The sequence below is a fragment of the Arachis stenosperma genome, chromosome 1 (assembly GCF_014773155.1).
Source record: "Arachis stenosperma cultivar V10309 chromosome 1, arast.V10309.gnm1.PFL2, whole genome shotgun sequence".
Taxonomy (NCBI): domain Eukaryota; kingdom Viridiplantae; phylum Streptophyta; class Magnoliopsida; order Fabales; family Fabaceae; genus Arachis; species Arachis stenosperma.
Window position 1 is genome coordinate 112,412,191 of NC_080377.1, and position 17,880 is coordinate 112,430,070.

At 36.4% G+C, this 17,880-nt stretch overlaps 1 protein-coding gene across 1 annotated transcript; it reads left to right on the forward strand.

Moving 5' to 3' along the window:
* The first annotated feature begins 4,412 nt into the window (after nucleotides 1–4,412).
* Nucleotides 4,413–5,092, forward strand: LOC130954613 (uncharacterized). Its single transcript, XM_057881402.1, has one exon. The coding sequence runs from the start codon at nucleotides 4,520–4,522 to the stop codon at nucleotides 4,766–4,768; it is 249 nt and encodes an 82-aa protein (XP_057737385.1). The 5' UTR covers nucleotides 4,413–4,519; the 3' UTR covers nucleotides 4,769–5,092.
* Nucleotides 5,093–17,880: the final 12,788 nt, after the last annotated feature.

Sequence of the window (17,880 nt, forward strand, 5' to 3'; positions counted from 1 at the left end):
ATTCTTGCTTCCATGCTTTCTTGTTTCATCACCTATCATCATCAAAGGAAATAGCTTCAAAGTCTTACCAATTCATGCAATAAATTTCATGAGATTCATTCATACTCATTCATGTATGTATTCCTTAAATCATTTGCATGAATTTGGCTAGAATCAACATGTTCCTTGGTATTCTTATGCATGAAGACAAAACTCATAAAAGGACTTGTTTATTTAGAGAAATTGAGTGAAATTAAGCTAAAACCAACTAAACTAACTAGCTAATATAACAAATATGCAATTGCATCACTAGGGTTTCTCTTAGGGTAAAAGGAAAATGTGTGTTAATTAGGGTTAGGGTTTCAATTTTGGAATTTAGGGTTTAATTTGAGTAAGATGACTTTAATAAAATTGGTTCATATAGTATTAATTTGAAATCTAAATTAAATTTCTAAAAATTACTTCAGAATATTATTTGTGGTATAAAAATACTAATTGATTCCCAATCAATTTTTCTAATTGAAAATACATAGTAATATAATTAATTTTCTTTATCCTTAAAACTTAGTGTATTGAATGATTTAAATATAATTGATATAAAATCAAATTATATAAAATTCTTATTATCTCATAACTACCAACTTTATAACTTAATTATAGAAAATAATTTAGAAATCATAAAATTAGATGAAATTCTGATTTAAATAGCCAATCCCCATTATTTTCGAATTTCTATAATTTTAAATCATAAATAGAAAAATAATTCATAAGTATAGAGTTTGGATAAAAACCTTAATTTATTTCGAATCCAATTAATCAAAATTGCCTTTAATTATTTTCAATAAAATGATTTCCTGAAAATAAAACTGTAAATAAATATATGATTTGAGATTAGTTCAAAATAGGACTTTTCAAAAGTCCTGGATCTTACATATAGTATATACTAAAAATTTTGTTATTATTATCTTGGCACATTCAGTAATTTTGAAATTCACAGATATTTTATCAAACATTATTCATATATATGACACTTGAAATTCAAATGCATAAAACTTAACAAGAAGTTTCTTACATTATTTATTCACATGAATACTTAACAAACACACATATTAAACTATTCCATCATTGATCAAATGACCAATATTTCCTTCAGGATCCTCAAAGAAATCAGATACATCATAATGAGTGGTAGAATTTTTAACATCATTTGAAACAAAATCAAAGAAATTAGATATATCATAATGAGTGGTGGAATTTTCAACATCATTTGAAACAAAATTTGTTTCCTTTTCTTTGTCGTCGTTTTTCAAAGATGCTTGATAAAGATCAACTAGGTGCCTTGGGGTACGACAGGTACATGACCAATGGCCATTTTCACCACAACGAAAATATTTATCCTCAATTAATTTATTTTACCCATTGTTCCTTTCTTTATCCCACTTCTGGTGAGATCCTTTCTTGTGAACATAATTCCTTTTCCTTCCATAATTTTTCTTGTTACCAAAACTTTGTCATTTACCTCTTCTGGGGTTATGATTTGTCGCATTTGCTTCAGAAAATGGGGCGGCGCCAGCTGAGCGCGCTTCATGATTTCTTAAGAGCAACTCATTGTTGCATTCAGCAACAAGAAGGCAAGAAATTAGCTTAGAATATTTTTTAAATCCTTTTTCTCGATACTGCTGCTACAGGAGCACATTCGAGGCATGAAAGATTGAGAAAGTTTTCTCTAACATGTCATTATCAGTTATCTTTTTCCAACATAACTTCATTCATGAGGTGATTCGAAACATTGCTGTATTTATGAATTTAAAATCCTGTAAATGCAAGTGCGTCCATTCATATCGAGCTTGAGGAAGTATTACCGTCTTTTGATGATTGTACCTTTCTTCAAGGTCTTTCCACAGATCTGCAGGATCTTTTAGTGTGAGATATTCATTTTTCAATCTTTCGTCAAGATGACGACGAAGGAAAATCATGACTTTGGCTTTATCCTTCTGGGATGTATTATTTTCAGCTTTAATGGTATCTCCAAGATCCATTGAATCAAGATGGATTTTAGCATCTAGGATCCATGATAAATAGTTGTTTCCAGATATATCAAGAGCATTAAATTCAAAATGAGAGAGTTTCGACATAATGAAAATTTGTTACCTAGAGTCTTCCTAAATTTTGATTAGAGTCTCGTGCTGATAACGTGTTGTAAAATAAATAAATAAGGAAGAGAAATAAATATAAAATAAAGAAATATAAATATGCCTTTATCTCACTATAATAGAAGTGATTATATATTTAGATATTATAACTCAAAACCACAAAGAGATAAAAAAGAGAATTTATAGTGTAATGTATAAAGAGAGAGAGATAGAAATATTTGTGATTGTTATTGATGTGTCTCATATGCTTTATACTATGTTGCTATTTATAAGCACAAGAAAGCTTTACTTTTCAAACATAATTAAATGCAATCACTCTTAGTAAACCAAATCTCATGAAAAATAGGCATTCACATCAAGTATTCTTATCACAACAAAATTTTTGATATTTTTTATTTTCGGTTATTTCAGTTTTTGATTTTTTTATTCAGTCCGTTGGTTTTGTTGGGTTTGGATTAGTTTTGAACACCAACAAAAAATAATACCTATGATAATTTGTGCGACGGTACGGTCAAATTTTAAACGAAAAACACAGTAAAAAATATTAAAGATTATAGAGAATTTCTAATACATACATATATATAAATATTAAATACAAAAGCATGAATCGGAGTTAACGTCTTTTGCTACTTTTGCGATATTACTTAACATATCAATCTCAAGTGCAGCATCAGCTAAAATACACGAATAAATTAAAGAAAGTTATATGATCTTTTTTCATGCACACTTTATATATATATATATATATATATATATATATATATATATATATATATATATATATATATATATATATTATCTTTGTATTAGAAATTATTGATACAAATATTAGAGAAGATAAAAATTTGTTTTTTATATTATAAAACATATTTTAAAAATAAGTGCTACAAATATCACTTTCTAAATTAAAAGAATCTTGACTTTGGTAAAACATAAAGAAACAACCCTTTTCTTTCATTGTCTGTGGTTGGTTTCCACTTTTTTCTCCTGCATGAATTGAATCATTCTCAATTCTAAATATTACAATATCATAAACCTACTCATATAAATCAAATTGGTTGGTCTAGTGGTTAGCTCACTAACCTGTTTAAGCAAGTTTTGAGAGTTTGAATTTCACCTTGTGCATGTAATAATCTATTGGCCAACGACAAACTCTTAAATGGAGCTCAAAATCCTTAGTTGATCTTGCCAAATTTCAAACCAAATACAACATATTAAGAAGTATTATAATTTGTTTCTCACTCTCTTCTTTTTTTTTTTCTTTTTTTTTGGTCTGGGTTCTTTTTTTTTCTTGGCTTGGCCTGTCTCTTCAATTCTCCCTTTTCTGCCAATGATAACTCTGGATAACTGGATAAGTCACCAAAAACGGATAATGATGTTGAATTTTTCACCTTGGTATTTTAGTCAATAATTTTTCCACCTTGCTATATCATATATGCCTATATGGCTATATCACCATTTTTAATTTATCGGCTTTGATAATCTCTTTAGGCCCAACAAAAGAAAATTATTCCATTTCTTATGTTGGTTAATTGAAAAACTAAGATACCCTTAAGGCCCATAAGACGAGTGCGGCATTACCCATGTTAGGGTCATTTCATTAACATTCCCATAAAAAAAAATTCCATAGAAATTAAAATAATTCAGCCAGCTGGACGATACAATATTCTTTTCTAGAAAACTCCGGATAACCAACAATTTTTTAATTATGATGTATTTATTAATTCTATTTTTTCCTTCATTTACAAGAAATAAAACGAATATATTTAATTATTTTTTTTCCTTTACGTTTATGTTGATTTGGGTTGATTTTCAACTCCTAACTGAGCATTGTCCATTCTGGTGGGGACCGGTGAGTTGAGGAACCTTAGTTCCCTCTTACTTTTTTGGCCCCTACTATCAACTTATTATTGTCATTATTTGAATTTGACTATAGAAAATAAACCAAAATGACCTTTATGGGCCCTAGAAGCTTCTAGGATCCTCCTTCGCACAATCTATCGCCTAAGCAACCATGAAAAATTTGGTCCTAGACGTGTTGGTCCAAAACCTTATTTGCTTATTCAAATCAATAAACGATAAATTTCATTAACTAGCTAATAGAAGGTTCCATTCTAGGCGTCTATTTTGAACACGGTCGCCATAACATTATAGATTGTCATACATATAATTCCTTTTATAACATTAATTCTAGTAATTATATCCACATGCCAAAATCCACACGATATCTTACTTTCTAGATCAACTACCTTTGACACGCTTCGATATCATTATAAAAGGCATTGAAGCAGTCCTTAGTTGAAACCTGAAAACATCTAATACAATAATCTGAAGCAACACTCAAATAATCCTAATCTTTCAATATCTCATCAAGAATTTCATCAGACATGAATGGACACAGCTCTTCATCCTATGGAACTTCATGGGCCGATCAGTGGGACGATGGGCCTGATCCAGTGATGGTTGGACATGACAAGAAGACCAACAGTACTGCTAAATACAAGGAGAAGCTAGGCCATGGTCTCGACAAGACCAAAGCTGTAGCTTCCAGTGGCGTGAAGAAGTTGAAGGATGGAACTACCACTGGATTCAACTGGATTAAGACCAAGTATTCCAAAGCTACTCAGAAAAATTAAGATATGATTTGCGAGTTTTGATTTTGAGAAGGAAAAGAAAGGTTTAAATTGTAAAATAGAGTTTCTTTTACTCTTTAAACCTTTTCTTTTTGTTTCTTTCTCTTCAAAACTTATCTCGTTATATAGTTGTCTCTCTTCGTCAAACCACTTTTGTAAATCATTTTTTTCTTATTTGATTAGGTTATTACTTTGTTTATGTCTTCATTTGGCCTTTGGATTCATTTATTCTTGGGGGGCACATTCATATACGATTGTTTTTGTATTATGATGTCTATATTATTCCATGCTAAGTTAATAATAATAAGGATCATATGTGTTATACTACGTATCGTTTTTATATCATTAGTTTAAACGATTAATATTTTTCTTTTGAGCCAAGTTCTGCAAATATGGCCGGTTTGAAATTTTCCAGAATGGAAGTTTATTTTACTTTACTTGGTCATATTTTGATTAGAAATACAGTAATATTATACAATTGTGGGAAGAGTTTCCATCTTACATTTTGCGTAGTCAACCTTTCGCACAAAGAGTTGATTTTTTACATTATGTGGGATTTGACCAAATCATATATATCTTTTCCATAGCACTAGCCACCTATGTATTTTAATCGTTTAAATGCTATCAAATACGAAAACAAGACATAACATGACATATATGTTAATCATGCTAAGTATAAACTAATTCAAATTAATTATTTACATAAAATATATATTAAAAATAAGTTAAATAATAAATATATTTATACACAAATATAGGATGAAGAATTTAGTTAATGAGGTTGATGAATTATCAAGAATGGTGCTCTTGATTTTGAGAATCAAGATCAGAGAAGAACAATTGATGAGTAACTGAGAGAATATTTCAGAAAGCATGCATATTTGATGTTATTGAGTGAAACTGAGTTATTACGATAGGAATAGGTGAGGTAAGGCTTTTATATACGAGAGTTAGAGTAGTTCACTATCACAACATAGATTATTTTTTAGCATCATATGTGTTAAAAAAAAAATTAAAGTCTGTCAAAAAATAAATTTTTGATATTATTTTAACTATAAAAATATATTAATAAAAATTTTGTCAAAAATAGTATTTTTAACATATAAGTAATTGTGAAAAGAACTTAATCTTTTTTCGATAATTATTAGCCGAAAAAAACAATTTGTTAAAAAAGATTTAAAAATATATTTTTTGTGATATTTATTAATAGTTAAAAATATTATTTATTTTGATATTTATTGATAATAAAAAATTTAATAAAAATTATTTTACAATTATTAACCGTAAAATATACTATAGAGGTAAATATCAAATTAGTATCTAAAAGATTTTAACGTTGATAAAATGGTACCTGAGTTTTGTTATTTACAAAATAGTTCATGAAAGATTTTAAAATTTGACAAGCATGCCCAGAGCCCTCTAGAGCACATTTCCAGCGAGCACGATTCTGATGTGGCCACTGTGTTTTGATGACATGGCAACCCCATACCCTAATCCCTCCCTCCCCAACGCACTCCCCCCTCTCCCTCCCCAACGCACTTCCCCCTCCCCCTCCCCAACGGACTCTCCCCCTCCCCAACGCAGCTAGCTAAAAAACGTAGCCTTTGGTCCTGAAAAGCATCACTTGAAAAGCGCACTCTATTCTCAAATGCCAAAAGCGTAGCATTTGAGAATAGACAGCGCTGGTATAGGCATCCCCCACTAAAGTGTCTATGAAGCTGACGAACAAGATTCCCTGTGCGGTCTAGAAATTCGCAAATTAGTTCTCGTTGAAAGTATAGCGTCTAAACCAACAAGGAATCCCTTTCTGCAAAAGTTTGGTTGTCACAAGTAACAAACCCCTAATAAAATTGATAACCGAAGTATTTAAACATCGGGTCGTCTCTCAAGGAATTGCAGGGAAGTGTGCTTGTTATTGGTTTTGGAAAAGTATGTTTGGGGATTTTTTAAGATGAGAAGCAAGAATAGTAAATGGTAATGAAAATCAAATGGCTAGAAAAGCTCTTGGCAGGGTATGATAACTGGAAATCCTATCCTAGTTATCCTTATCAATTGTGATGAGAATTGTTCATTGCTCCTACTTAGTTAACCCTCAACGAATGAAGGAAAGTCAAGTGGACTAATCAATTTGATTCCTCAAGTCCTAGTCAACTCCCAATGAAAGACTAGCTTAAGAGGGATCCAAATCAATCAGCAACTTTCAATGAGTAATCAATAAGAGTAGAAGAGAAATCCTAAATCCTAAAATCTAGAGAGAGGAGAGAGCCATTCTCTCTAAAAACTACATCTAAAATCTAAAATTGTGAGAATGAAAAAGTGAATGTTGAATGAATGATGATCTCCCTAGATTTCCCCACTCTGTAGCCTCTAATCTGTGTTTTCTGGGCTGAAAACTGGGTCAAAAAGCAGCCCAAAAATCGCCCCCAGCGATTTCTGATACGTCCAGCACGTGCGCATGCCATGCGTATGCATCGTCCACGCATGCGCGTTATTTGGCAATTTTCCTTGTCACGCATGCGCATCAGTCACGCGTACGCGTCACTCGTCTTCTGCGCTAAGCACGCGTGCACGTCATCCATGCGTGTGCATCGCTACTAGCTTCTCAAAACTTCATTTTTTCACATTCCTTCCACTTTTGCACGTTTTATTTCCATCCTCTAAGCCATTCCTGCCCTATAAAGTCTGAAAATTCTTAACACACAAATTACGGCATCGAATGGTAATAAAGGATAATAGAAATTGACAGTTTAAAGGCTCAGGAAACATATTTTCACTATATCATAGAAGAAGGATGGAAATGCAATTTATATAAATAAGTGAGTAAGAAATTGATAAAAACCACCCAAATGAGCACAAGATAAACAATAAAATAGTGGTTTATCAATCTCCCTACACTTAAACATTAGCATATCCTCATGCTAAGCTCAAAAGAAACTAAAAAAGAGTGAAGGAAGAATGGTGGAATCTATGCAATACAATCTATCTAAATGCAAGCTACCTAAATGAATCATGCAATCATCAGACTACTCAATACGCCACTGAGTGCGGTGCTCCATCTGATTGATACGCTCAAATAGGCGGTGCACTAGATGGTAGATGGGCTGGGAAGCGGGAGATGGTGCTGTGGATGCGGGAGGTGCAGCAGGCGCTGAGGGTACTGCGGAGGATGTGGCTGCGTCAGTAGATGCAGTGAGAGAAAGTGGTCGGTGGCCTAAAGCTTCGAACCGCTTGCCATGTGGAATAATCTTCTTGCATTCTGCAGCCGGTGGCTTCTCATCCTCAAGTTTCCAGGGTACCTCAGCTCGGCCGCCCATCTGGGTAATCAGATAGGGAAAAGGTAGGGTGCTTCTGACATCGACTCTAGCCATGTATTTCCTGATGAACCGTGGAAGGTATAGTTCCTTGCCTTCCATAACACACCAGATGAGAACGATCATGGTAGTCGGCACTTCTGACTCGTGAGTGCTTGGCATTACATAGTTGCTCAGTATTTGTTGCCATAGCGGAGCCTCATCGTTAAGATAGTTAATCTTGATGCCCTTTGGTGTTACCGTCGACTTACCCATAGCCCAGGGAACAGCAGACTCAATGGCTATGGTGTGCCTCACAGCATCCCAATCAAAGTTCATAAGCCTCATGGATTCCTCAGCCTTCTGAGAACCATCTGGCTTGGCTGATTTGGGCTGGAACTGGAGGATATTTTCAATGGCCTCCTCAGTAACCAGAATATGTTTTCCTCTTAGCTGTACTGCATCTAGGGTCGTCTTGTAATAGTTGCAGTAGAATTCCCAGACCAAGGATGCATTAACCTCTGTCATGTTCCTCTCTAGAAAGAACCAGCCTCTCTATTTGATTTGCTCTGTAGTGTACTGTTGTAATTCTAGCGGTATTCTGAGGGTCTTTTCCAAATATAGGTGCCTCTTATCCGCAAAGACCGGATATTTCAGTTCACAGTAGCGATTTGCAAACTTGAGTGTATCAGTCGCAGGCACTAGTTGATCCTCTTTTTCCTGTGGAGTGAAGTTCTTCTCACGCCAGGAATCATCCCCAAGAATATCAGAAAGAGCCACAGAAGATTGGCTTCATTTTCTTTTACCAGTGGCGGCCTTAGCTTTGCCCTTTCCTTTTGGATCATACATCCTGAAAAACAGCGATTCCAGGATATACTTTATCAAACTAAAGCAGAGAGACAGGAAAGCAAATAGTATGCAAGCAATATAAGCAGTAGATGGGCAAAAGAGGAATGAAAAAGCATAATAATGGGGAGAATTCATAGTAGTTAATAAAAATTAAAAATAAAAACAAATAAATAAGCAAAAACAAATATTTACAATAATCAATAATAAGGCACACGTTTGCAATTCCCCACAACGGTGCCATTTTGACAAGCGGGATTCCCTGTGCGGTCTAGAAATTCACAAATTAGTTCTCGTTGAAAGTATAGCGTCTAAACCAACAAGGAATCCCTTTCGTGCAAAAGTTTGGTTGCCATAAGTAACAAACCCCTAATAAAATTGATAACCGAAGTATTTAAATCTCGGGTCGTCTCTCAAGAAATTGAAGGGAAGTGTGCTTGTTATTGGTTATGGAAATGTATGTTTAGGGGGTTTTTTAAGATGAGAAGTGATGAGCGGATAATTTATACGCTTTTTGGCATTGTTTTTATATAGTTTTTAGTAAGTTTAAGCTACTTTTAGGGATGTTTTCATTAGTTTTTATGTTAAATTCACATTTCTGGACTTTACTATGAGTTTGTGTGTTTTTCTGTGATTTCAGGTAAATTCTGACTGAAATTGAGGGATTTGAGCAAAACTCTGAAAAAGGCTGACAAAAGGACTGCTGATGCTGTTGGATTCTGACCTCCCTGCACTCGAAATGGATTTTCTGGAGCTACAGAACTCCAATTGGCGCGCTCTCAACGGCGTTGGAAAGTAGACATCCAGGGCTTTCCAGCAATATATAATAGTCCATACTTTATTCGAAGAATGACGACGTAACTTGGCGTTGAACGCCAAGTACATGCTGCTGTCTGGAGTTAAACGCCAGAAAAACGTCATGATCCGGAGTTGAACGCCCAAAACACGTCATAACTCGGAGTTCAACTCCAAGAGAAGCCTCAGCTCGTGGATTGAACAAGCTCAGCCCAAACATACACCAAGTGGGCCCCGGAAGTGGATTTATGCATCAATTACTTATTCATGTAAACCCTAGGAGCTAGTTTATTATAAATAGGACCTCTTACTATTGTATGAGACATCCTGGATTGTATTTTGATCTAGTGATCACGTTTAGGGGGCTGGCCATTCGGCCATGCCTGAACCTCCTGCTTATGTATTTTCAACGGTGGAGTTTCTGCACACCATAGATTAAGGGTGTGGAGCTCTGCTGTACCTCAAAGATTAATGAAGTTCTATTTTCTTTTACTCAATTCTCTATCTTATTCTTATTCCAAGATATTCATTCGTACTCAAGAACATGATGAATGATGATGAGTTAGATAACCCTCATTACTATTCTCACTGATGAACGCGCGTGATTGACAACCACTTCCGTTCTACATGCAACAAAGCTTGAATGTGTATCTCTTAGATTCCCCAACAGAATCTTCGTGGTATAAGCTAGATAGATGGCGGCATTCATCCGGATCCGGAAAGTCCAACCTTGTCTGTGGTGTTCCGAGTAGGATCCTGGGAATCCGGAAAGTCTCACCTTGTCTGTGGTATTCCGAGTAGGATTCCGTTCATGAATGACTGTGACGTGCTTCAAACTTTAACCTGCTGGGCGTTAGTGACAAACGCAAAAGAGGGATTCTATTCCAGTAGGAGCGGGAACCAACCGGTGATTGGCCGTACTGTGACAGAGTGCGTGCATTAGCTTTCACTGCGAGGATGGGATGTAGCTATCAACCATGGGTGATGCCTCCAGACTGGTTAGCTGTGCGAGTGACAGCCGTACAGGTTATTTCCCCGAGAGGAATGAAAGTAGCCACAGCTGATAGTGAACCCCTATACAAAGCTTGCCATGGAGAGGAGTAAGAAGGATTGAGTAGAAGCAATGGGATAGCAGGCGTCCGAGAGCTCTACAGCATCTCCATTCCACTTATCTGAAATTCCTACCAATGAATCTGCATAAGTATTTCTATCCCTTTTATTATTCCTTTTTATTAGAACAATCCAATTATCACTATTACAAATGTTCAATCCGCCTAACTGAGATTTGCAAGGTGACCATAGCTTGCTTCATACCAACAATCTCTGTGGATTCGACCCTTACTCACGTAAGGTTATTACTTGGACGACCCAGTACACTTGCTGGTTAGTTGAACGGAGTTGTGACTTCAAATAAGGACAATTATTGAATAAATCCAATTACAATGAATCAGATCAAAGAATAGTGATCACAATTTCGTCCACCAAGAAGCAAGAATATTAAATGGTAATAAAAATCAAATGACTAGAAAAGTTCTTGGCAGGGTATGAGAACTGAAAATCCTATCCTAGTTATCCTTACCAATTGTGATAAGAATTGTTCATTGCTCCCACTTAGTCAACCCTCAACGAATGAAGGAAAGTCAAGTAGACTAATCAATTTGATTCCTCAAGTCCTAGTCAACTCCCAAGGAAAGACTAGCTTTAGAGGGATCCAAATCAATCAGCAACTTTCAATTATCAATCAACAAAGGAGTTTGATAACTCAAGTGTCACCAATTACTCAACCAAATCCATGAACATAAAATCCTACTTTAACATCCTTCTAAGCATTTTATCAAGTACTTGGAGGGCATAACATAAAAACATAGAAAAACAATAGGAGATAATAAAATCCAAACAATCAATTGCATTAATATGGAAGTTGAATCTAACATCAAAAGTTCACAAACTAAAATAATAACAATGAGTAATCAATAAGAGTAGAAGAGAAATCTTAAATCCTAAAACATAGAGAGAGGAGAGAGCCTCTCTCTCTAAATACTACATCTAAATCCTAAAATTGTGTGAATGAAAAAGTGAATGTTGAATGAATGATGATCCCCCTGGATTACCCCATTCTGTAGCCTCTAATCTGTGTTTTCTAGGCCGAAAATTGGGTCAAAAACAGCCCAGAAATCGCCCCCAGTGATTTCTGATACGTCCAGCACGTGCGCATGTCACGCGTGCGCGTTAGTCAAGCGTACGCGTCACTCGTCTTCTGCGCTAGGCACGCGTGCGCGTCGTCCATGCGTGCGCATTGCTGCCATCTTCTCAAAACTTCATTTTTTCACGTTCCTTCCTCTTTTGCATGTTTCATTTCCATCCTCTAAGCCATTCCTTCCCTATAAAGCCTGAAAATACTTAACACACAGATTACGGCATCAAATGGTAATAAAGGATAATAGAAATTGACAGTTTCATAGCTCAGGAAACATATTTTCACTATATCACAGAAGAAGGATGGAAATGCAATTTATATAAATAAGTGAGTAAGAAATTGATAAAAACCACCCAAATGGGCAGAAGATAAACCATAAAATAGTGGTTTATCAATCTCCCCACACTAAAACATTAGCATGTCCTCATGCTAAGTTCAAAAGAAACTGAAAAAGAGTGAAGGCAGAATGGTGGAATCTATGCAATACAATCTATCTAAATGCAAGCTACCTAAATGAATCATGTAATTCTAATTTCTATCTATCTATACATATATAAGCATACATGTGGTTAAATCGAGTCAAATTTTCAAGGAATCATATATGCACAACCAAGGGCTAAGTCATATCAAAACATATTCACAATTGAGATGAGTCAACTAAAAGAGTTCATGATGAGCGGATAATTTATATGCTTTTTGGCATTGTTTTTAGGTAGTTTTTAGTAAGTTCAAGCTGCTTTTAGGGATGTTTTCATTAGTTTTTATGTTAAATTCACATTTCTTGACTTTACTATGAGTTTGTGTGTTTTTCTGTGATTTCAGGTAATTTCTGGCTGAAATTGAGGGACTTGAGCAAAACTCTGAAAAAGGCTGACCAAAAGGACTGCTGATGCTGTTGGAATCTGACCTCCCTGCACTCGAAATGGATTTTCTGGAGCTACAGAACTCCAAATGGCGCGCTCTCAACGGCGTTGGAAAGTAGACATCCAGAGCTTTCCAGCAATATATAATAGTCCATACTTTATTTGGAAATTGACGACGTAATTTGGCGTTGAACGCCAAGTACATGCTGCTGTCTGGAGTTAAACGCCAGAAAAACGTCATGATCCGGAGTTGAACGCCCAAAACACGTCATAACTCGGAGTTCAACTCCAAGAGAAGACTCAGCTCGTGGATTGATCAAGCTCAGCCCAAACATACACCAAGTGGGCCCCGGAAGTGGATTTATGCATCAATTACTTACTCATGTAAACCCTAGGAGCTAGTTTATTATAAATAGAACATTTAACTATTGTATTAGACATCTTTTGACAGTTTAATCTCTTGACTGTTTAGCCTTTGATTATTCGGTCTCTTGATCACTCAGGGGGCTGGCCATTCGGCCATGCCTGAACCTTTTACTTATGTATTTTCAACAGTGGAGTTTCTGCACACCATAGATTAAGGGTGTGGAGCTCTGCTGTACCTCAAGTTTCAATACAATTACTATTACTTTTTATTCAATTCTCTCTTATTCTTATTCCAAGATATACGTTGCACAACACTTTGATGAATGTGATGATCCGTTACACTCATCATCATTCTTACTTATGAACGCGCGTGATTGACAACCACTTCCGTTCTACCTTAGGCCGGGCGCATATCTCTTAGATTCCCCAACAGAATCTTCGTGGTATAAGCTAGATAGATGGCGGCATTCATGAGGATCCGAAAAGTCTAACCTTGTCTGTGGTATTCCGAGTAGGATCCTGGGAATCCGGAAAGTCTAACCTTGTCTGTGGTATTCCGAGTAGGATTCCGGTATTGAATGACTGTGACGAGCTTCAAACTCCTGAAGGCTGGGCGTTAGTGACAGACGCAAAAGAATCAATGGATTCTATTCCAACCTGATTGAGAACCGACAGATGATTAGCCGTGCTGTGATAGAGCATTTGGACCATTTTCACTGAGAGGATGGGATGTAGTTATCAACCAAGGGTGATGCCTCTAGACGATTAGCCGTGCAGTGACAGCGCATAGGACCATTTTCCCGAGAGGATTGAAAGTAGCCATTGATGATAGTGATGCCCTACATACAGCTTGCCATGGAAAGGAGTAAGAAGAATTGGATGAAAGCAATGAGAAAGTAGAGATTCAAGAGGAGCACAGCATCTCCATGCACTTATCTGAAACTCCCACTCTTGATTTACATGAGTATTTCTATCCTTTTTTATTTTCTATTTTATTATTAATTTTCGAAACCATTAAACCATTTTAATTTGCCTAACTGAGATTTACAAGGTGACCATAGCTTGCTTCATACCAACAATCTCTATGGGATCGACCCTTACTCACGTAAGGTATTACTTGGATGACCCAGTACACTTGCTGGTTAAGTTGAACGGAGTTGTGATCACACGTGCCAATTTCAAATTCCATAAAAGTACAAGGAGTACAACTTTAAGAATCACAATTTCGTCCATCAGTTCACAAACTTGCAAGACAAGCAATGATCGAACATGGACATATGGAAATGAGCTATTGAACCCTCACTGGATTTGTATATGCACTCTAATCACTCGATCAGTGTTTGGGGTTAATCACTCTACTCTTCTCTAGTCATGATTTCTAAGACTTTGGTTTTTATCTAACCAATCAATAAATATTTAATGTACGAATGCAAACATCATGAGGTCTTTTCAAGGTTGTAATGGGGTTAAGGCAAGGGTGATGATATACGTATGGCCAAGTGAGCTATAAATTGAATCTCTTATTAGTCCAAGTTCTCACCTAACATATATACATTCTCTATATAACTCTAAAATTCATGCCTAGCTACCCATAATTCCCACTTTTGCATCACACACTCATATACCAAATTACCTTTTATTTTCTCACATATGCATTGATCTTTTATCAAACTTAACACTGGGGTAATTTTGTCCCCTTATTTATTTAATTTTTTTAATTAAACATAACATATCAATGCACATGGTATTTTAGTTATTTTGGTGTCACATGAGTATGCATCCAAATTCTCAATATCTTTTCAATAAAATTCAACACTTTCTTATCAACCCAAGTTTCCACGGTTTCCCACACTTAATTGTTACACAATCTCTATCTTAAGCTAACCAAAGATTCAATTTGGGGTAATTAATTTGTTTTTCTGTTTAAAGCTAGTGATGTGGTAAAATATAGAACAAATGGGGATTAATAGGCTCAAAGTGGCAAACAAGGTTGATTGAAAGGGTAGGCTATTTGGGATGAGTGAGCTAATGACAAATAATGGCCTCAATCATATGCAAGCATGTAAATACACTAAATAATGGACATATAGAATGGAACAAAGTATTGTCTGCAATCATAGTGAAGAAACACACAAGAATAAAATATTATGGCTAAATAATGTAACCATGTAATTAAGTTAAAAAACTCACAGGTTGTGTGTTCTTTGGCTCAAAAGCCATATATCAGTCATGTTTGTCATGCAAGTAAAATAAGATTTTCAACTCAAATCAATGTGAATCATTAAATGGCTTTCCTAAAAATAAATATATTCCTTGAAAATGCCATCAATTGACCAACATTTATTACTATATATGTATATGGATTGTTGTGATTATGAAAAACTAAACATTTCTAGTTTACTCTTTATTTTCAATTAAACTAAATTATCACATGCTAAAAAGGTAAACTAAACTAATACTTAATAATCCACGTTTTTTCTATATCACAACTGATAAACTAAGAGTGCAATTCAAGCTAAATATCCAAGATATATACAGCCCAAAGTGCAAAATGTAACAAAGTAAAAATACAAAAAAAGCAGAAATAGGATAAAAGGTCTAAATAGTTCACCAAAAAAAATCCGCCAGAGATGGCGACCTTCCCACACATATATCATATCATCGTCCTCAATGCTCAGTCAAGCCGAGTGTGAGGGAACATCGCCTCCTGAAGGGTGTGCTGCTGGCTCTGTGGGCTCTGGCTGTGTGAGGGCTTGTGGCTCTGACTGTATAGGGCTCTGTGGCTCTAACAGATGCTCAATCTGAGGCTTCCCGTGCTGCGCCTGCTGCTGGTCTGTCACATGTGGCTCCTCTTCCAGCTCATCCTCCTCCTCCGTCTCAGAGTGCTCCGATGCTGTGTCAGGCTCGGAAGGGATATCAGTATGACCAGTCCTCATCATCAGCTTCAAATGCTCATAGCGCCGCTTGTTGCGATGCTTAGACTGCTTAATACGCCGCTGAGTGCGGTGCTCCATCTGATCGATGCACTCAAATAAGCGGTGCACTAGATGGTAGATGGGCTGGGAAGCGGGAGATGGTGCTATTGATGCGGGAGGTGCAGCATGCGCTGAGGGTGCTGCGGAGGATGTGGCTGCGTTAGTAGATGCAGTGAGAGAAGGTGGTCAGTGGCCTAAAGCTTCGAATCGCTTGCCATGTGGAATAATCTTCTTGCATTCTGCAGTCGGTGGCTCCTCATCCTCAAGTTTCTAGGGTACCTCAGCTTGGCGGCCCATCTGGGTAATCAGATAGGGAAAAGGTAGGTGGTGGACGAAATTGTTATCATCAACAATGGCTCCAAAGACTTGGTGCTCTCAAACATAAATCACACTTTGTCACAACTCTGCACAACTAACCAGCAAGTGTACTGGGTCGTCCAAGTAATACCTTACGTGGGTAAGGGTCGATCCCACAGAGATTGTTGGTATGAAGCAAGCTATGGTCATCTTATAAATCCCAGTCAGGCGGATTTAACTATATTAAGATATTATTGGATTTTCGAATAATAATAATAAAATTAAACAGAAAATAAAGATAGAGTTACTCATGTAATTCAATGATGGAAATTTCAGATAAGTGTATGGAGGTGCTGTGTTCCTTCCGAATATCTGCTTTCCTACTGCTTTTATCCAATCTTTGTCACTCCTTTCTATGGCAAGCTGTATGTAGGGCATCACCGTTGTCAATGGCTACATCCCATCCTCTCAGTGAAAATGGTCCAAATGCTTTGTCACAGCACGGCTAATCATCTGTCGGTTCTCGATCATGTTGGAATAGAATCTCTTGATTCTTTTGCGTTTGTCATCACGGCCAGCAATCGCGAGTTTGAAGCTCGTCACAGTCATTCAATTCTGGAATCCTACTCGGAATACCATAGACAAGGTTAGACTTTTCAGATTCCCATGAATGCCGCCATCAATTCTAGCTTATACCACGAAGATTCTGATTAAGGAATCCAAGAGATATGCGCCCGGTCTAAGGTGGAACGGAAGTGGTTGTCAGTCACGCGTTCATAGGTGAGAATGATGATGAGTGTCACGGATCATCACATTCATCATGTTGAAGTGCAACGAATATCTTAGAATAGGAATAAGTCGAATTGAATAGAAAATAGTAGTAATTGCATTGAAACTTGAGGTACAGCAGAGCTCCACACCCTTAATCTATGGTGTGTAGAAACTCCACCATTAAAAATACATAAGTGATGAAGGTCCAGGCATGGCCGAATGGCCAGCCCCCATGAAAGACCGAATGGTCAAAAGAACTAGATAGTCCAAGACGTCTAATAAACTAGTAAAAAGTTCTATTTATACTAAACTAGCTACTAGGTTTTACAGAAGTAAGTAATTGATGCATAAATTCACTTCCGGGGCCCACTTGATGTGTACTTGGGCTGAGCTTGATCTATCCACCAGCTGAGGCTTCTCTTGGAGTTGAACACCTAGTTGTAACGTGTTTTGGGCGTTCAACTCTGGTTCGTGACGTGTTTCTGGCGTTTGACTCCAGAATGCAGCATGGAACTGGCGTTGAGCGCCAGTTTACGTCATCTAATTACGAATAAAGTATGGACCATTATATATTGCTGGAAAGCTCTGGGTGTCTACTTTCCAATGATGTTAAGAGCGCGCCATGTGAAGTTCTGTAGCTCCAGAAAATCCATTTTGAGTGCAGGGAGGTCAGATTCCAACAGCATCAGCAGTCCTTTGTCAACTTCCTATCAGA